The sequence below is a fragment of the Perognathus longimembris genome, chromosome 2 (genome assembly GCF_023159225.1).
Source record: "Perognathus longimembris pacificus isolate PPM17 chromosome 2, ASM2315922v1, whole genome shotgun sequence".
NCBI lineage: Eukaryota > Metazoa > Chordata > Mammalia > Rodentia > Heteromyidae > Perognathus > Perognathus longimembris.
The window spans coordinates 65327542-65347699 of NC_063162.1; the positions used below are offsets into that span (position 1 = coordinate 65327542).

General features: G+C 50.7%; 1 protein-coding gene and 1 long non-coding RNA gene across 2 annotated transcripts; one reads left to right on the forward strand and one right to left on the reverse strand.

Annotated features, from left to right (window-relative positions):
- Positions 1 to 2974: 2974 nt before the first annotated feature.
- On the reverse strand, positions 2975 to 7617 carry LOC125346638. The gene is made up of 3 exons (XR_007209987.1): positions 7506 to 7617; positions 3939 to 3951; positions 2975 to 2988 (listed from the first exon to the last, which is right to left on the reverse strand). It is a non-coding gene; the product is annotated as an uncharacterized LOC125346638 (long non-coding RNA).
- Ramp3 (receptor activity modifying protein 3) lies at positions 5133 to 19456 on the forward strand. The gene is made up of 3 exons (XM_048339386.1): positions 5133 to 5235; positions 14909 to 15041; positions 16801 to 19456. The coding sequence occupies exons 1-3, from the start codon at positions 5181 to 5183 to the stop codon at positions 17054 to 17056; spliced, it is 444 nt and encodes a 147-aa protein (XP_048195343.1). The 5' UTR covers positions 5133 to 5180; the 3' UTR covers positions 17057 to 19456.
- Positions 19457 to 20158: the final 702 nt, after the last annotated feature.

Sequence of the window (20158 nt, forward strand, 5' to 3'; positions counted from 1 at the left end):
AAAATATGTACAATTATCATGTATCAGTTAAAATATATTTGAACTAGGTGGTTCCTACCATAATCCTAGCTACTTAGGAAGCTGAGTTGTGAGGATCCTGGTTTGAAGCCAGCCTGTATGCAAAAGTCCGTGAGACTTATTGCCAGGTAACCAGCAAAAAGCCAAGAGTTGAGGTGTGACTCAAGTGCTGCAGCATCAGCCTTGAGCAAAACAGCTAAGAAGTGGAGGCCCTGAGTTCAAGCCCCAGTACTGGCACAAAAAAATGTATCTTAAAAAAGGAGGTAGGGGGCTGAGAATATGGCCTAGTGGCAAGAGTGCTTGCCTCGTATACATGACGCCCTGGGTTTGATTCCTCAACACCACATATATTTATTTATTTATTTTATTTTTTGCCAGTCCTGGGCCTTGGACTCAGGGCCTGAGCACTGTCCCTGGCTTCTTTTTGCTCATGGCTAGCACTCTGCCACTTGAGTTACAGCGCCACTTCTGGCCATTTTCTGTATATGTGGTGCTGGGGAATCGAACCCAGGGCTTCATATATACGAGGCAAGCGCTCTTGCCACTAGGCTATATCCCCAGCCCTCAACACCACATATATAGAAAAGGCCAGAAGTGGCGCTATGGCTCAAGCCAGGGACAGTGGTCAGGCCCTGAGTCCAAGCCCCAGGACTGGCAAAAAAAAAAAAAAAAAAAAAGGAGATAGGCAGGTCTTGGGCTGGGAGTGGGTGGCAAACATTGAGGATCAAGGGCACCCCTTCTGGAAATCTCTCCTGTCACTTCCTTTGGAGGCAGGTCCTCTGCTGGGTCCTGGCTCAGCCAATGATGGAGATGGGAAGAGATTCTGTAGTTATTTAACTGTCCTTCCACCAGGAGGAGCCAAGACTCCAGGAATGGATCGCTTGCTCTGGCTGTCAGGCCAGACTCCCTGAGTTCTAACTCCAGAAAGAGCAGAGCCTCTTTGAGACGCCAGCTACCTTGATGCTCAGAGTGAGGATGTGTGGACACACAGCAGAGGTGTCTAGAAAAGAAAGTGTGCAGGCTAAGATTCTGCATGTTCCTCTCAGGTAGAAATCTGAGGTCATTTGTTCACTAAGTTCTGTCTTAAGAGGTTGACATCGAAGAGGTTGGATGTCAAGAAAGAAATACAAGCACATCTGTGTGCATGTGCTTGCGCAAACACACACACACACACACACACACACACACACACACACACACACACACACACATTTCTGGTCCCAGGCCTTGAATATTGAGCCTGGGGTACTGTCCCTAAGCTTCTTTTGCTCAAGGCTAGCACTCTACCACTTGAGCTACAGCACCACTTCTAGCTTTTTCTATGATTAATTGGAGATAAGAATCTCATGGACTTTCCTGCTCAGGCTGGCTTCAAATTGCAATCCTCAGATGTCAGCCTCTAGAGTAGGTAGGAGTACAGGTGTGAGCCACCAGTATCCAGCTGAAAAATGTGTTTTGAACTCAGGGCCTTGAGCTCTTGGCTTTTTCACTCAAGGCTGGCACTTGTACCACAGTTCCACTTCTTGCATTTTGCTGGTTAATTGGAGATAAGAGTCTCATAGCCTTTTCTGTCCAGAGTGGCTTTGAATTATGATCCTCAGATCTCAGCTTCTTTTTTAACTTTTGTTTTTTTGCCAGTCCTGGGGCTTGAACTCAGGGCCTGAGCACTGTCCCTGGCTTCTTTTTGCTCAAGGCTAGTACTCTACCACTTGAGTCTGGCTTTTTTTTTTTTTTTAATATATGTGGTGCTGAGGAATCGAACCCAGGGCTTCATATATATGAAGTGAGCACTCTACCACCAGCCATATTCCCAGTCCCTCTTTTTAAAAAAAACTTTTAAATTGTTATTATAAAGTTGATGCACAGAACACAGAATGGCAGACACAGGAGGACCTAGCCCCAGGAAGCTGAGGTTATGATCACCTGCCTTTGTGCCTCACCTTGTCCTCTCAGGCCATCAAATGGTTGGGATGGTTTCTGGGGTCCTCACACCCTCTATTGAAACCTAGCAGCCTAAACAGTAAGTCTGCACAGTTCTCTCTGTACTGTGGAGTCCAGGATCCCACTGGGAGGTTGTCCTGACCCAAAGTGGGGTAGGCCAGGCTGAGGTTGGCTACATATTGGACTTGGCCAGAACCTTGCTGGGGCTGGAAAATCAGATGAGGTCTCACCCCCAAGGTCATTGCCTATGACCTCTGGTTGTTTAGGAAGGAGTCAGTGCCTCAGAGCCCTGGGCAGGAAAGCTGTCAGTCCTAGGCTTAGTCTTCCCAGAGCTCATTTCACAGCCATCAGAGATGTCAATCCGGGCTGAAGCTGGCTCTGTGTGTGTGTGTGTGTGTGTGTGTGTGTGTGTGTGTATGTGTGTGTGTGTGTGGTGTGTATGAGAGAGAGAAAGAGAGAGAGAGAGAGAGAGTCAGTCCTCGGTCTTGAACTCATGGCATGGGTGCTACCCCTGAACTTTTTTGCTCATGGTGATTACTCTATCACATGAGCATAACTCCATTTCTATTTTTTGTTGGTTAATTTAGAGATAAGAATCTCAGGGCTGGGGATATGGCCTAGTGGCAAGAGTGCTTGCCTCATATATATGAGGCCCTGGGTTCAATTCCCCAGCACCACATATACAGAAAATGGCCAGAAGTGGCGCTGTGGCTCAAGTGGCAGAGTGCTAGCCTTGAGCAAAAAGAAGCTAGGGACAGTGCTCAGGCCCTGAGTCCAAGCCCCAGGACTGGCCAAAAAGAAAAAAAAAAAAAGAATCTCATGAACTTTCCTGTCCAGGCTGCTTCAAACTGTGATCTTCAGATCTTAGTCTCCTGAGTAGCTAGGATTACAAGTGTGAGCAACTGATACTGGGCAAGAATATTTGAATCTTTATTTATATATGTTTATAATTTAGATCTGACTTCCACATATGAGAGAAAACATGTTTCATTTGTCTCTCTAAGCCTGAGTTTCTTAACATTAATTTTTCTAGGTTTATCTACTTCACTGCAAATGACTTGTTATTCTTTCTGATAGATGTGTAAAATTCTTATTTCTTTCTCCCACATACTTCTTTTCTTCTTTTTTCTTTTTGGATACTGGTCCTGGGACTTGAACTCAGGGCATGGACATTTGGGCACTGTCCCTGAGCTTCTTTTGTTCAAGTGCTCTGCTACTTGAGCTACAGCTCCACTTCTTGCTTTTTACTGTTTTAAAATGGTTTCTTTTAAAAACATTTTAACTGTTATTTTAAAGGTGATATACAGCTGGGTGCCAGTGGCTAATGCCTATAATCATAGTTACTCAGGAGGCTGGGATCTGAAGATGTGGTTCAAAACCGGCCCCAGTGGTAAAGTCCGTGAGACTCTTATCTCCAGTTAACCACCAGAAAACCAGAAGTGGCACTGTAGCTTACAGTGGTAGCACACTAGCTTTGAGCTGAAGAACTCAATGACAGTGCCCAGGCCCAGAATTCAAGCCCCATGACTGACATAAAAAAAAAAAAAAGGAAAAAAAGTGAGATACAGAGGGGTTACATAAGTTAGGTAAAGGGTACATTTCTTTTTGGACAATGCCATCCATTCCCTTGCTCCATTTCTGGATTTTGGTAGTTAATTGGAGATAAGAGTTTCAAGGATTTCCTGCCTGGGCTGTTTGGCAACATGATCCTCAAATCTGTCTCCTGAGTAGCTAGGATTACAGGCATGGGGCCTGGTTTTGTGTGGCCCTGCCAGTGTACAAACCTATCCCACACCCACCTTCTCCTCCTCACACAAATCACACTGTCTCAGGCTCACAAGATGACACATCTGCCCACCCCAAGCTCCCAAATCTGTCTCTGCTCCAAGACTCCTTCCTACCAGAGGTGTTCCCCCTCCCCCCACCTGGTGCTGGCCTTCCCCTAGCCAGGCCGCATCATGGACACCCTCAAGTTACACTTCCCAGTCTACCCTTGTCCTGCCATTCAGTCTGAGGTCCCCAGTCTCCCTCCAGCCCTCTAACAGTCCTCATCCCTGCTCCCTCAGTCTGTCCCTCAGCCTGAACTGCAGCCTCTCCTTATCCTCCTTCTCCAGCCGGCACCCCACTATTCTATTTTTTTTTTTTCTTTGCCAGTCCTGGCACTTGGACTCAGGGCCTGAGCACTGTCCTTGGCTTCTTTTTGCTTAAGGCTAGCACTCTGCCACTTGAGCCACAACACCACTTCTGGCCTTTTCTCTATATGTGGTGTTGAGGAATCGAACCCAGGGCTTCATGTATATGAGGCAAGCACTCTTGCCACTAGGCCATATTCCAAGCCCCCTGCTTTTTCTATATATGTGGTGCTGAGGAATCCAACCCAAGGCTTCATGTATGCGAGGCAAGCACTCTACCACTGGGCCATATTCCCAGCACCCCCCCCCCTTCTTTCTATTTAATTGTTTAATTGTTGCAGGGGTTACAGTTATTTACACAAGTCAGAAAATGAATACATTTCTTTTTGGTCAATGTCCCCTCTTCAATCTCTCTCTTCCACTTTTCCCTCCTGGTCTCCACCTACAGTTGAATTGTTCATTTTCTTTTTTTTTTTGGCCAGTCCTGGGGCTTGGACTCTGGGCCTGAGCACTGTCCCTGGCTTCTTTTTGCTCAAGGCTAGCACTCTGCCACTTGAGCCACAGCGCCACTTCTGGCCGTTTTCTGTATATGTGGTGCTGGGGAATCGAACCCAGGGCCTCATTATATGAGGCAGGCACTCTTGCCACTAGGCCATATCCCCAGCCCCGGATTGTTCATTTTCTGCATGTGGCTGAGTGACTACCCCGGCCGGCTTCATTTCCCACTCTTACCTCCACCAGGATTGCAGTCCAGACTCTGGGGCTCGCCACACCGGTGCACGCCCGCATCGTCTGCCCCAGTGAGGGAGGCCACAGTCTCCAAAATTCTTCATTTTAGGATCCCCAGGAGCGAGGGGCATCGGGGGCGTGGCTAGAGCACGCCACGCCCACAACAGGCGCGTCCATGCCAGGCCCCTCCCATGAGACTCCGCCCCTCCCCGGCTCCACTCCGCAACCCAAGGCCCTGCCCCTCCCGCCCAAGCCCCGCCCTCAAGCCAAGGCCCTGCCCCTCCCGTCCAGTCCCCGCCCCTCACCCGAACTCCTCTGCAGCGCTGCGGGTGCCGACAGCCCTGCACCTCCAAGCTGGTCATGGAGACGCGACCGCGGCTGCCTCACCTTTTGCCGCTGCTGCTGCTGCTCTGCGGTAAGGGACGTTCCCAGCCCTAGGGCCACAGGACCCTCTCCGATCCCTGCCTCCCTGTGACGCGCTTCTCCGGACCGGGCTCGGTAGGATGCGCGGTGGTCCGTGCAGCGCCGCCGGGCTCAGCTGGAGGGTCCTGGCCCGCCTCCCTTCCTGCCGGTCGGGGGCGTAGGCCTCGGGCAACACTGAGGGGGCCGTGCAGGGCTCACCGCCGGGCTAGGACGCTACCGGGCTGAGGTTCGGCCGTTCCTTGGGGAGGGTTCTGGAGAGAGGTGGAGAGCCCCTCGCCATCTGGGCCTTGCGTGTGTGCCTGCAGATGGCACAGAAGGGTGGGTGGGTTGGCTTCAGACTCTTAGCTCCCCTCTCCTAATCCCTTTCCACTGAGAAAGCAGGGTTCAGAACGAAGCACTGCTCACGACCGAAAAGCGTGATTTAAAAAAAATCTTAACTGAAAAGGAGCTTGGTGCTGGTGGCTCATACCTGTAATCCTAGCTACTCAGGAAGCTGAGACCTAACAGAAAGTCAGTGTGACTCCTATTTCCAGTGAAGCCAAAAGTGAAGCTGTGGCTCAAGAGGCAAAACACCAGCTTTGACCAAAGAAGCTACAGCACAGTGCCTAGGTCCCAAGTTCAAGCCCTGGTGAACTCAGTACACAAAAATCTCAACTAAAGGAATTATCTGAGACCAAGTAAGAGGGTGCTTGCACAGGAGCAGGAGCAGAAGCAGGAGTGCATGGGTGTGCTCCAGCTGCTCAGCTGTGTCAGGGTGTTGGGCAGGGTGTTTGCCCAAGGCTGGAGGCTTCTGGCAAGTCCTGTGCCTGATCTAGAGTCAGAGACTCAGAGTCTGCACTACAGGGACGCAGACTTCTGGGTTCCTTTAGGATGTTCCATTTCTCCTCCTGGCTGGAAGATGAGGAATTGGGCTTTTTTTGCATGACTGAAGGCCATTCCAAGCTCCCTTAAGCAAGGTGAGAAAAACCATGAACTAGTCATTGGTGATTTCCATTGTTCTGAGGAGGTCTTGGTACAGAGTGAAGCTTTTTCTCAGGTTCTGGTGTTAAAGGCCAGGATGTTGGGTAGGTCTGTCTTCCTTTCTTTTTCTCTTTCCTTCCCTTCCTTCCTTCTTTTCCTTCTCTTCCTTCCCTCCCTCCCTCCCTCCCTCCCTCCCTCCCTCCCTCCCTCCCTCCCTTCCTTCCTTCCTTCCTCCTCTTTCTCTTTCTTTTGTTCTTTTTTCTTGCCAGTCCTGGGGCTTGAATTTAGGGTCTGGGCACTGTCCCTAAGCTTCTTTTGCTCAATGCTAGCACTCTACCACTTGAGCCACAGCTTTTTCTGTTTATGTGGTACTGAGGAATCAAACCCAGGGCTTCATGCTCTGCAAGCTCTCTACCACTAAGTTACATTCCCAGCCCCTGGATTTATTTATTTACCTGTCCTGCTGCTTGAACTCAGGGCCTGGGCACTGTCCCTTAGCTTTTTAGCTCAAGGCTAGCACTCTACCATTTGAGCCACCACTCTACTTCCAGCTTTTGGTTGGTTAATTGGAGATAAGAGCCTTTCAGATTTATCTTTCTGGTCTGGCTTTGAACCAGGATCCTTAGATCTGTTTCCTGAGTAACTTCAGGTGTGAGCTGATGTGTGGCTCAGTAGATTTTTGTGCTGAAGAGCTAGGCTGCATGGAGGCTTCCAGAAATTAGTATAATGGCTTGGGATTTCTGCAAGTCCCCAATGCAAGGCCTCTCTGATGGGGATCTTGGTCTCTTTGCAGTGTCCTGGCCACCCAGGACCTGCATCCAGGACAAGAAAGTCTCCAGCACTCAGTCAATCTGGCTAGGGGTCTTTGTTTAGCTATGCACAGTGTCTGCTCTCCACCATCGGGATGGTAAAGAACAGCAATGAGCCACTGCAGGGCTGGGATTTTAAAGGTAGAAGCTATGCATTCTACAACAGGTGGTCATGTAGTAAAGACTCAGGGGGTCAACTCAGGGTGTCAGAGCAAGTCACAAATGGGTTAAGCAAGCCATTTACAGAAGCAGAATTTTGTGGTCAGACTGACCTAGTATCAACTTTATTTTAACAATTGTTACCATGTTCCCCTAATATCAACTAAGCAAGCATGAGTGGGCTAAAACAATGCAGTACACAATCATAAGTGAACCAACCTGACAGTCACCATGGCATTTCTGTAACTACTGCTATGGTTATTTCTATAATTTATTACTATGATTATTTTTCACAATCCATTACTATGGTTGCTACCTGGATACAGAGAGGAACAAGGGCTACATATATTTTTAAGTGTCAAACTATGAGGAACTAGTCTCAAGGGTGGGGGTGTAGCCCTCTAGCATGGAATCACTAAAATGGAGTATAGAAGCTAAGAGTAAACTCTAAGTCAGTGAAATTTTACAAGCCTTATTGTTTCTAGGAGCTCGGGGTTGGGGGGTGGTGGCTACACTCTTCCTTGGTTTTCACATCTTGAGTGGAAGGGAAATTCTAACTTCATCTTCAAGGCATCTCTGGCTTCTGACAGCCTTCACCGTGGAATGGCGAAGAGCCTCAGGCAGAAGCTGCACAGAAATTCTCCTCAGCACCATCTCTGAGTCCTGGTTCTCCATGGGCCCCTTCTTGTCCTGGTTTGGTAGTCCTCATTGTCCCTTTGCCCCCTTCCCTGGGGGCGGAGGGGGGTAGGCTTCCTAGTGAGGGAGGGGACACATTTTACAGGCTGGTGTTAGCCTGGCCACAGCAATAATCAGAGAAAAGGAAACCATGTTTATGGCCATATACAATTTGTCAGAGGGGGATCTGAGTCCATTCTACCTCCTGGAAGGAAGGAGCAGCGCTTCCCCACTCCTAGGAATGGTGGCCATCTGTGCGGTGGACAGCTACACTGTCCTCAGCTGCCCTTAGGCTGCACCTGGAGGCTTGGCCTCCAGAGAGGCATGGCCACTGCAGGGAGCAGAGCCAGCAGAGGTGGCGGTGGCCCTGACCAGGTGTTGAGGACAATTCATAAGTACGAAGCGTGCTGTCCTAGAGGAGTTCTTTGAGAATTCTAAAGCATTATTCAGAAGCATTTGGCTCTGCTCAGGACCTTGAGAGGGGAGGAGAGTCTAATGATGTCCACTGGACACTAAGCTGCTGTGGCTTCTGGTCTGTGCTTGGACGCTCCAGGTTATGGTAAGACTTGTGCATCATACACTTAGGATCAGAAGTCACTTATTGGCTCCTAACCTGTTTCCCCAACTGCACCACAGGTGCAGTTATATCAACCTACAGAAGGCTGCTGTGAAGGCCCGTTGGATTAGATTCGGTTTATCCTCAAGTAAAATAAGACAGACTCAGACCAAGGCCACATATTTTCTCTCATATGCAAATGTTAGACCTAAAATATAAATATGTATATATATGCATATGTGCACATACAGGATCATGTGTGAGTATATATGCATATATATGTATACTCAATCTGACTAAAGTATGGTGTCTGCATGTGTGAGACACCAATATGAAACCGCTTTTGAACAACTAACAGGTACTTAACTAAAAAGAGTAGTCAGAGATTACACCTGTCATCCTAGCTACTCAGGAGGCTGAGATCTAAGGATCATGGTTCGAAGCCAGACCAGGCAGAAAAGTCTGTGAAACCTCCAATTAACCAGAAAAAGGTCAGAAGTGGAGGTATGGCTCAAGTGGTATCACAGAAATCTTGAGTGAAAAAGCCAAGTGAGGCTTGGGCAGGGCCCTGAGTTCAAGCCCCAGTATCAGGACACACACACACACACACACACACACACACACACACACACACAGGAACATTAAGAAGTTGAAACATGGTCATTGTCTGTGCTGTGGGCATTAATGGAAGGGGACAGACAAAGGGGAGAGTGAATGAAGGAGGGCAAATAGAGAAAGAATACTTTATATACATGTGAAAGTAGAACAAAGAAATCCCTTGAAACTGGTTTGGGAAGGAGATCAGGGAGGCTGAGAACGGGAGATGGATGACTAAGATCTAGAAGCATTGTATCTCTTTATGGGTTTGTTAAAATGAAATTCCCTGGCACAACTAATTGATGTCATTTAAAAAAAGTCCCTGTCACCTTGTGTGGGGCATAGGGTTGTGGCATCAAACGCTTTATACCTAGGCCAGGGGGTTGGCTGGCATGTGTGCCTTGTGAGTCTATCACAGCAGATAAAGTCTGTGGTACTCTAGATTGTGTGTGTGCCCTGTGTGTGAATAGGGTGACACCATTTTTATCATGAGTGAAAGTAATATAGACCTGCCATAGTGTTACCTGTTGCCTCTTGATTCTGCTGAGCCAAGGGGACCCAAGGTCAGAACCCCAGATCTCCTTAAACACATAAAGTCTTGAAGGAGATGGTTTGTCAAGCACAGGCCATAGATGTTAGCACTGGGGGTCATCTGACTCCCTCCCTCCCTCCTTCCCTCCCTCCCTCCCTCCCTCCTTCCTTCCTCTGTCTGTTTCTGTCTGTCTGTCTCTCTATTTCTTTCTTGCTGGTTCTGGGGCTTTAATTCAGGGCCTGGGCACTATCACTGAACCTCTTTGTGCTCAAGGCTAGTCCTCTACCACTTGAGCCACAGCACCACTTCTGTTTTTTTTCTGAGTAGTTTATTGGAGATAAGAGTCTCATGGACTTTGCTGCTTGGCTGGCTTTGAAGCCTCCTGAGTAGCTAAGATTACAGGTGTGAGCCACCGGCGCCCTGCTTGACCCGCTTTTCCTTTATAGATAAGGAAGTTGAGGTGTGTGTGTGTGTGTGTGTGTGTGTGTGTGTGGTGTAGTAGGGGAATTGCCAAGACCACAAGGACTGGGGGAGAGCTGTCCAGAAACCACATCCCTTTGAGACCACCCTTTGGTGTTGTGGTCTGGTTGTTTTTTTCCCAGAGAAGGATGGGAGCGCTGGATTTCGTTCCCAAATGGCTGGTCACAAAGGTCTTTTTCTGAGAAATTAATTTCTTTGACTGTTTATCATTTCCCAGCAGCTGGAAGTCTTGAGACCAAAGATGTATGGGCCTGCATGTTTCTTAGCTCTCTGATGTAACTAACCAAGATGGATTCCTGACTATTTTATTAATGTAGCCAGTGCCTTGAGTGGCAGTGACACACTTTTTGTGGCATTCCACACATCCATGTCTTCACCCCCATTGCTATTACACTGGGTGGGTTGTGGGATTTGCTGAGAGTCTTTTAAGCTTTATGTGCACTGAACATGCTGCCAGACCCAGCTTCCTGTGGGGGCCACTTCAGGTCCCACAGTGTCTGCTTAGTGCATCTGAGGGTCATTAGAAGCCATTAGAAGCCAGCCTGGACAAAAATGTCCATGAGACTCTTATCTCAAATTAATCAGCAAAAAGTTGGAAGGGGAGGTATGGCTCAAGTGGTAGAGCACCAGCATTTTGTGAAAAAGCCAAGAGAGAGTTCAAGGCCCTGAGTTCAAATCCTAGTACAAGCACACACATAAAAGAATGCCCAGAGATTCTGGAGCAGGCAAAGATTTTGGGCTACATGGAGGTTCTGGGTTATGTGGAGGTTCTGGGACAGGCGCAGAGATTTCAGGGTATCTGGAGATTCCAGGTATGCAGGGATCCCAGGGTTTGCAGAAGTTTTGGGGCACAGAGACTCAGGGCAGAGCTGCGAGACAGGCATATGTTCTTACATAGCGTAGGTACATTTGGCTGAGGTTTGTGGAGCTGTCAGGGAGGGCTTGGCAGTGTGGGCCTGGGCAATGCATGTTCTGTCCAGCGCTTCCTGGCACTCAGGTCAGGGGGAGTCAGTACTGGTTTTGATCAGCTTCCCTGAGAGTAAGGGCAGACCGAAGGCTTAGAGGCAGTGATAGTCACTGAGGATAAGTGGTATTTGTGGCAACTTGTTCCAGAACAATCCTTCAGAGCATCATGGTTAATGCAAAATGTATCAGATGTGGTCCTGTGTCAGGGAGATGGGCTGCCAGAAATAGCCATGATCTGTCCTGGCTGTTCGCATGCCTCCTGGGTTCCCTAGTCATCCTGATTTCCGGAATGAAGAGCTGGAAAGGGGCAGGGAGTGGGAGGATCTGGAGGGACTGGGGAAGGAGGACCAGGAGGAGGAGGTGTGCTGACAGGTAGGACTGGACCAAACTAGGCTGGAAGGTGGAAGTCAACAGGCAGAGGAGGGTTCAGGTTCAGGTCCTGAGCCAAGTGGGCCCAGACCAGGTGTGAGTCCCAGCTACTCGAGAGTGATGGTGGGACTTCCTTGGGCGCTGTCTACTGGGAGTTCAATGTCTGGCCAGAGGTATGGGGACAGTCCTGTCAGGGACTGACAGGTCACACCCAGGAATAGGGACTGGGGCTGGACATAGAGAACACTGGCTGTGCCCTCTCAGCCCTGTTAATCAACAGCGAGATGATTTTGGAACAAAAGGCTTTGGGGGCTGGGAATATGGCCTAGTGGCAAGAGTGCTTGCCTGGTATACATGAGGCCCTGGGTTCGATTCCTCAGCACCACATATACAGAAAATGGCCAGAAGTGGTGCTGTGGCTCAAGTGGCAGAGTGTTAGCCTTGAGCAAAAAAGAAGCCAGGGACAGTGCTCAGGCCCTGAGTTCACGGCCTAGGACTGGCAAAAAAAACAACAACTAGTTTCAAAAGGCTTTGGGGACAGAAGAGCAGTGCCTCCGTGTGGCCCCCAGTGCCTGCCCTGGCATGGATGAGGACCACCTTACCATCATCGGGTTCAAAGAGGATGGGGACAATGGGGGCCTGCCAGGGTACCTCGGGCTCCAGTGCTCGCTCTGTCCCTGGGACAGTGGCTTTTCTTCTGGGCCTCGACCTTCACATCTTTTACCCAAATGAGCAGCGATGTTGCTTTGAGGCTCTTCCCACGGGAGAAGCTGGACTGATTTTGACACTTTCGGATTCAGTCAGAACCCAGGGTGGTACAGAGCCCAGCCTTCATAGCTACTTGAAATGACCTCAAAGAGGGCAGTGGAGGGTGAGGACAGAGAGAGGCCACTGCACATTAGAGCCAAGAGCACCCAGGACAAAAAGGCGAGCCTGAAGTGGGACCCACAGTGAGGATGGGGTGAAGCTGTTGCTCCAGACCAAGAAGCTGCTTTGCTGGCAGGGGTCTGGTCTGGAGTCTTGGCTACCATGGCATGGCCCTGAGCAGTTAGATGATCTTGACCAGCGTTTGCGTCTGGGCCACACTTGGAATGGGCACCAAGGGAAACTCACTTGTGCTGAGGAGGGGATGACAGGTGGCAGAAACAAGCAGGTGGCATTTCTGCCCATGTCCCGTGAAGACACGAGGCTCAGAGACACAAGCAAGTGCTGGAGCTCAGGTGAGTGTGTGGGGCTGCTCAGCTCCCGCCTGCTGCTTCCATCCTTATGCTTACTCCTCAGCTAGGGTTCTTGGGCTGCAGGCATGGAGCAGCCTGGAGTTTGTCAGATGTTGTTGTCTTGGGTCCCATCCAGGCAGGCCTGTGGGAGCAGAGCCTGTGCTACATGTGGTCTCTTGAGGGCTGGACTGTGGATCTGAGTGAAGACTGTTTCATACCTCTTGTTCTCAGCCTGGGTTATATACTAGAGTCACTTGGGGGATTTTTTTTTTTTCCAGTACTGGGGCTTGAACTCAAGGCCTCCATCTATCACTTGACTTTTTTGCTCGAGGCTGGCACTCTACCACTGGAGCCACATCTCTATTTTTGGCATTTTGCTGGTGTCTCTGGTAGGAGCAGCTCTGCTTTCTGCCGTGGTAAAGGCCACCCAAAAGTGGTAAGAGGCACACCACAGGCTCCTCATCACCACTGGATCCATGAAGCCTTGCCCTACTAACTGCTGATGCCAGCAATACATGTCCTGAGAGCACATTGTGTTCTTGGAGCCACACATGTTGGGGGGGAGTGGAGTCTGTACAGCCTCTCCCTGGGCCAGGCCTTCAGGCTCCATGCCCGGGAATGGGGGGGGTAAACTGAGCACTCAGTTTTCTGCAACACAATTAACCCAACACCTCAACCCTTCTTGTTGACTCAGGACCCTGTTTGTGAACCCAGGGCTCCCCGGGTCTTTTCTGGATGAGGACTTTCTGGATGAGGGTTCATGGTGTTGGGGAGCCAGGAGGTGAGGGTGTGTGTGGGGTGTGGTTTGGTGGTGATGACAGTTGTGTTTTTTTCTGCTGGGTAGAGCTGGTTCATGTTATAACTCTTCTGACTCCTTAGCTGGCCATGATTGCTAGTGTGGCAGTTTCACTGCTGGCTGCTACCACCTTCTTGAAATACATGGACAGCAATGGTTGCACAGGGTGAATTGGAAGAACTTTATTCAGGAGAAAAGTATCTCAGTCAAAGTCCACTGCTGCTCTGCCCCGTGAAGCTGTCTAGAAGTTTTTATACCCTGGGCTGCACTGTGATTAGTCATACCCTAAGCAAATAAGGCATAGGACAACTAGCCAATCAAGAAGACCTGTGGCATCATAGCTTTGGGTGTGGTTTACTCCTTATGATAATGAGATATTTTGGAAGGTGACTTCTCATTGGTTGGGTCATGAGACATTCTGATGATTGTTAAACTACTTATAATTCCCAATCAGGTCTACCCTAGAGCTCTTATGTCCAGGGACATGGGGAAGAAACTAGAACTCTAGGATATGGAGCTAGGTAGAAGTGAAGGCAGATGTTCTGTTCTCTGCTGGGATTTCTTTTGGAAACAATTTTGTATTATTTGAAGTCTGATTTCCACCTAGCCAGGCCAGCAATGCCTTCCATTGCAAGGTGCTCTTCAGGGGCCCCCAGTCTACTGAACTCTGTGTGTTTGTGTCTGTGTGCATGTGCGCGTGCGCGCACACACTAGTACTGGGGCTTGAACTCAGGGCCTGGGTGCTGTCCCTGAGCTTTTTTTTGCTTAAAACTAGCTTTCTACCACTTGCCTCAGTTCCCTTTCTGGCTTTTTTTGGGTAACTAATTGGAGATAAGAGTCTTTCAGACTCTTGCCCAGTCTTGCTTCAAACCACAATCCTCAGATCTCAGCCTCTTGCTAGATGCTGATGGCTCATGTCTATAAAAACTGCTAGCTGCTTAGGCAGCTGAGATCTGAGGATTGTGGTTCAAAGCCAGCCCAAGCAGGAAAGTCCATGATACTTTTATCTCCAATTAACCACTAGAAAACCAGAAGTGGTGCTGTGGCTCAAGTGGTAGAGTGCTAGCCTTGAGTAAAAGAGTTCAGGGACAGTGCCCAGGCTCTGAGTTCAAGCCCTATGACTGACTCCCCCCCTCAATAAAAGAGCCACCTACACCCAGATTTGAGATTATCAACTAAGTCTACCAATTTACTGGGGGTAGGATAGGGTCCTGTACTAAAATGTAATCAGATCTGAGCTTCCCATTTCCTTATTCAGGTGATTTATTGTATGCCTAGCCCTGAGCAGGTGCTAAGTAAATCACTTGATTACAGGCATTGTATTCTGCAAATGCCAGAATACAGAACCCTGGCATGCTTGCTGCTGCCTCCCCTCCATGAGGGGGAATGCAGTGAGCAGTTACTAAATACCTGTACCAAATGCTTCACAAAGATCTGCCCTCTACAGGTACAGGAGGCACTGAGAGCACTGTGCTTGCCAGAGTTCCCATAGCACTTCCCATGTAAGCCAGAAGAATTCTCTCTCATGGCTCTCTCTTTCTCTCTCCAGGTGGGTGTGCCCGAGTGTGTGGCTGCAATGAGACCCGAATGTTGGAGAGGCTGCCCATGTGTGGGAAGGCCTTTGCTGACATGATGCATAAGGTGGACGTCTGGAAGTGGTGTAACCTGTCTGAGTTCATCGTGTGAGTGCCCTGCTGGGCCCTGTGACCTGACCTCAGTGGTGCCACGCTGCAGATGGCCTATCCCAGACACCATCTTGGCCCAGAGCCCCTCCCACAGCTCTGCTCATGACCTGGCCCACACCTGTCTGCAGCCCACCTGTAGTTCCACCTGTCTCAGTCCCCACTTTCCTTACAGCTCTGCCCAGGCAGCACTTGGCTGCATGGGTCTGTCCAAGGGTCACTGGTACAGCAACACTGAGACTTGGGGACAGTTATGGGTAGTGGCTCTGGCCACAGTGGAAGGCTTGGGAGGATTAAGGTCACAGTATATAGTTCTGGTCTTACATGGATTTTAGAGTGTTAGAAGGATCTCAGATCAACAGGCAGGACAAGGATTGGTGGGCATCGGAGCTTAGGTCTCTGCTGGAGGAGTAGGTAGGGGGAGAGGGTTTGCCCATGGACCTGACTGTTGGACTGGCCCCAAAGCCTGAGTACATCAAGGGCTCTATCAGGGATGAGGCACATGACAGGTTGCAGGATGGCTGAGGTTCCAGAATCCCTTTGCCCTGGCCGTTCCTTGCCAAGCCTACCTGGGAGGGCGCAGGTGTGTGCCCTGTTTCAGCATCATACTGATTGGCCTGGGATGAGTTAAGAGCCTGTCTGGGTGTCTGATCCTGCCAGAAACAGTCGGCACAGGAAAGTTTTGGGTCAAGTGTATTATCTCCTCCCATTTCCTGTCCTTCTGCTGACACTTTGGGAATCCCAGATTGAGATGATGCTTTTTAAAGGACGAAGCACCTTCCTGTTGATGAGCCAGGTCTGCCCCCTCAAGGGATTTAGCATGGGAAGCAGGAGGTGGGTCCCTTCCTGACCTCACCAGAAAGGAGATCCTTCTGGTGTCCATCTTGCATCTGTACCACACACGGGAAGAGCCTGCTCTGTATGGAGCTGCTGGGCCAGGCCAGGTGTCACTTGCCTTCCTCTAGACATCTTAGAGGGGTGGCTTTGAACCTCAACCTCGCCAACCACAGCAGCAGGGCAGTCACTGCCTTCAGAACCTGCTTCAGTCCTGGGCCTGCTCACTAGTGGGACGTCATCATACACATCAGGTTGAACTCTGCATCCTGGTAGCTGTAGCCCTTGATCAGCTTTGAGAACCATCCATTGCCTGCATCTGGGACAGACAAGGCCTGTCACGGAGGGGGTGGTGGTGTTGAGAGCATTTCCCATTTTTATCACACAAAGAGTCCATGTATCCCATCAGATGGGGCAGAGAAAGCCAATTTCCTAGTGGGAGATCAAGAAGTGGTGCCAGGCACACTAGCCTGGCCCATGAGGGTGGATCAAGCCATGATGGAGAGGAAGCCTCCCTGGGCTCAGACAGACCTTCCTCACAGATCCTTAAGGCATCTCTGAAGGATAAGTTCCTAGCAGGTTCCTGTTGCTGTTGCTTGTGTGTCTTGGGCTCTAGAGAAGCAGGGCTTGGCATGACTTCCTGGGAGACCTGGGCAGTGAGTGCTGCTGGGGTTGGTGACTGAGCCCTGGCCTGGGTCCTGGGAGCTCATGGCCTCAAGGAATCAGATAAGAGTCATAGATGTAGTAGGCCAGGAGCCCAGAGAAGGCCACACACAGGTGCAGATTTCTCAGGTGGTGGGATGCTTCTGGTAGGTGGCAGAGTAGGACTAGGCATAGATAGTTCTTGGTCCTTTTGATCTGCCTGGGACTGGGGGAGGTGCAAGGGAGGCTGGGGAGAGTCACATCTCACCTTCTGCCTCTGCAGGTACTATGAGAGCTTCACCAATTGCACTGAAGTAGAGACCAACATCGTGGGTTGCTACTGGCCCAACCCACTGGCCCAAGGCTTCATTACCGGGATCCACCGGCAGTTCTTTGCCAATTGCACTGTGGACAGGCCGCACTGGGAGGACCCTCCGGATGAGGTGCTCATCCCACTGATAGCAGTGCCTGTCCTGCTGACAGTGGCTATGGCTGGTCTGGTGGTGTGGCGCAGCAAGCGCACTGACCAGCTGCTGTGAGGGCTGTCGGGTGGAAGCCAGTCTTGGCAGGCTGGAAGGATGCTTCCTGGCACTGTGAGCACTGGTGGATCCACCACTGTCTGGCCTGCTTCAGGCATATTCCATCTGGTCATGGCACACTCTCCCTGTCCTGTGTGATGTGACTCCTGTCCCCTGGCTGGGACTCTGCATTCCCAAGCTTTTTGTTCTCCCTTGGGCTAGTGGAGAAATGAGCAAAGTTGTAGCTTTGGAAACCCTCTGCTACTGAGCCCATCATTCCCCTAGCGGGGCCTCCTGTTCTCTAGCCATTTCTTTGTCCTGCCCAGGCTTTGACCTCTCTCCAGCTCTAACTCTGACTCCATCTCCTGCCCAATGCCCTCCATTGCCACACCTGGGTGGAGAAGGCAAGTGAGGTCATTTAGCAGGTGTTATATACAGTGGACCCTAAGCCTTTTGGTGGGAAGACCAGATATATTCATTGTGGGAAAATTTGGGGTAGACTCGGGGACCACAGGAGTTACATGTGACTTAGAGACTTGTCTCTCTGCTTTGTCAGGTTCTGCAGCTGATAGGGGCTGGAGGGTATGTAGGAAGGCAAGCCAGCCCCTTGCAGGGACAGGCTCTGCAGGGAGCATGGGGACCTTCATCCTCAGGGAGTTCCCTGGGGACCAGGAATCTGTTGATAAGTGATTTGTCTGCCATAGTCTTTCCTTTCTCTGAGTAAGGACTCTCCCTGCAGTCTATTTGCTTCATTTCCAGGAATCTCAAGAGTTAGTTGCAGACTGTCAGGACTGCTGAGTCTCCTAGAACCATTTGACAGACCCAGAACCTCTGAAGCCCCCAAGCCCAAGATGTCACGGCCCAGGGGTTCAGAGCTGCAGTATAGGGGACTAGGGCCACACAGAAGAGAGGCTTGCCATCCACTTGCAGGCCTTTTGCTTTCCTGTTTCCTCTCCATCCTGCTCTGGGTTTGGCAGGGCCCTGGCTGTGGGGATGTTGGTCCTGAGCAGCTGAACAGCTGGTTGTAGTGCATCATCTCTGGGTCTTGTCTGTGCTCCAGCTTCAAGGACCTGTGAGGATGCTAACTCCAGCATCTTCGGCCTGAGGGGATGGTTGGAAGACCCTGATGCTCTTATACTTGGGGAGCTCTTAGCCACCACAGCCAGGCAAGAGGCCCTGGCCTTGGGGATCTCCTGGTGGATGCCATGGACTGAAGGTTTGGGTGGCCAGCCGGGCCTGTGCCCTGGGAGTAGTGTGGAGCAGAATCCAAGGCTACCCCACAATTCTCAAAGAAGGCCAGGTCTTGGATGGTCATGATCTGAGTGTGGACCAGCTGTGTCACTCCTGGCATCTCCTGACACTAGAGCCTTAGCCAGTCACCTCTGAGATAGACAATGAGATGGCCTTGTGGGGCTCTGAGAAGTCAGAAGCCTTCAGGATCATACTGGTTCACATAGAGCCAAACACTGGAGTTGGTAGCCTGTCCTGGTGTGTGTGTGTGTTGTGTGTGTGTGCACGTGTGTGTGCACATGCACGTGCAGTTGGTGTGGACACAGCTGATCCCTTTGGTTTGCCTCTCCTCATTGCAGCATCCCTGGAATACAGCTTGGGCAGGCTTTTCTTCCGGGTGGCGGTGAGTGGGGGGAGCAGTGGTCACCTTCTGGGTTCTCAGAGCTCCTGACAGCTTCCTTGGGGAGGATGAGCCTAGACTCACTTTCCCCAAACTCCCAGACTCTGCCTTTTGATCTGCCTTCTCCTCCTCCCTGCCAGCAGCAAAACTCACCGAGACAGAAGTCAGAGTCCCTGCCCAGGCTCAGAGTGGCCTCCAGTGGGCGCCTGCTGAGGACAGGGTACTGGGATGAGGTGGTAAGCAGGAGTGCCATCTTCAGGCAGAGAGGCCAGAAGGTAGAGGGTCTTTGGGACAGTGGTGTCCTGGGGCAGGTCTGGGGCTGCTGCGACATGCAGGCTAGACATGAGGTGTGTGGACAGGGGCCATTCCAGTCTTGTCTTTTCCCCCTGGCTTTGTAGTCTGGGAGTTTTCTTGTCTAAAAAATCTCTGACATGTCGTTGTGGTGGTCCTGTGTTTTCCATTACTTCTTATAGCCAGTGTGCCTGGCTGCACCAAGAGCTGTGGAGAACACAGACACATGAGGTCCAGCCTCACTCCGGACTCCCTTCCTGTGTTGGGAGCTGGATACGCTGGCCCTGTGTGTAGCAAGCAGTACACAGTGAGGGGGCAGGGGTGGGGTCTCGCCAGAGGACTTCAGGAAGCTTCAAAGAGGAAGGTTTGGAGGGAAATTTTAAAGTGGTGTCTCTAAGGGTGAGTAGGAGGAGTCCAGTGCACAAGGCCACAGTGAGCAAAAGCTTAGAGACAATGGTGACGTGTGGTGTGGGTGGAGTTTGGGCAGTGTGGGCAGGAGTGTGGGCAGGGGTGGGCAGGGGTGTGGGCAGGAGTGCGGGCAGGGAGGGATTTGAAGGGAGCAGGGTGGTTTGGGGATGAGATCTCTGCACATGCACATAACAGGTCATCAATGGTGGCCTCTTCTGCAAGCTGATGGGTAGGTGGGTTTTTTTTGTGTGTCAGTATTGGGGCTTGGACTCAGGGCCTTGTGCTCTTGCTTAGATTTTTTTTTTTTTTTTGACCAAGGCTGCTGCTCTACTTGAGCCACATGTCCACTTCTGGCTTTTTCCTGGTTAATTGGAGATAAGAATCACTTGGGTTTGTCTGCCCTGGTTGGCCTCAAATCTTGATCTCAGACCTCAGCCTAAGTGGCAAGGATTGCAGGTGTGAGCCCCTGGTACCCAGCCAGAGAAGCATGCTCTAGCCCCAACTGGATTCTAGAACCTCTGCTGGCTCTGGGGGCTGGGAGGAGAGTACAGCCCCTGTTCCATCCATACTCCAGCACATCATGGACCAGAGCAGCTTCTTGTCAGTGCAAGGCCTCCGGAGATGAGACCGGGCTGGAAAGGGTGTCCATGAGAGGCGAGCCTTCCCCATGGCCACCAATGTGGGAGAACAGGGCAGCTTTCTGCAGTGGCGGCCCTCCTCCTCAGCCTGGAGGAGCCTTGCTGTTTGAGGTCTGGTTATTTGGAGGGAGGAGTGTGTGAAGGAGCCTGGGGCCC

Coding starts and splice junctions, on each gene's coding strand:
- Ramp3 (XM_048339386.1), top strand. CDS start 5,181: ATGGAGACGCGACCGCGGCTGCCTCACCTTTTGCCGCTGCTGCTGCTG. Junction 5,236..14,908: donor GCTGCTGCTGCTGCTCTGCG/GTAAGGGACGTT, acceptor TTCTCTCTCCAG/GTGGGTGTGCCCGAGTGTGT. Junction 15,042..16,800: donor AACCTGTCTGAGTTCATCGT/GTGAGTGCCCTG, acceptor CTGCCTCTGCAG/GTACTATGAGAGCTTCACCA.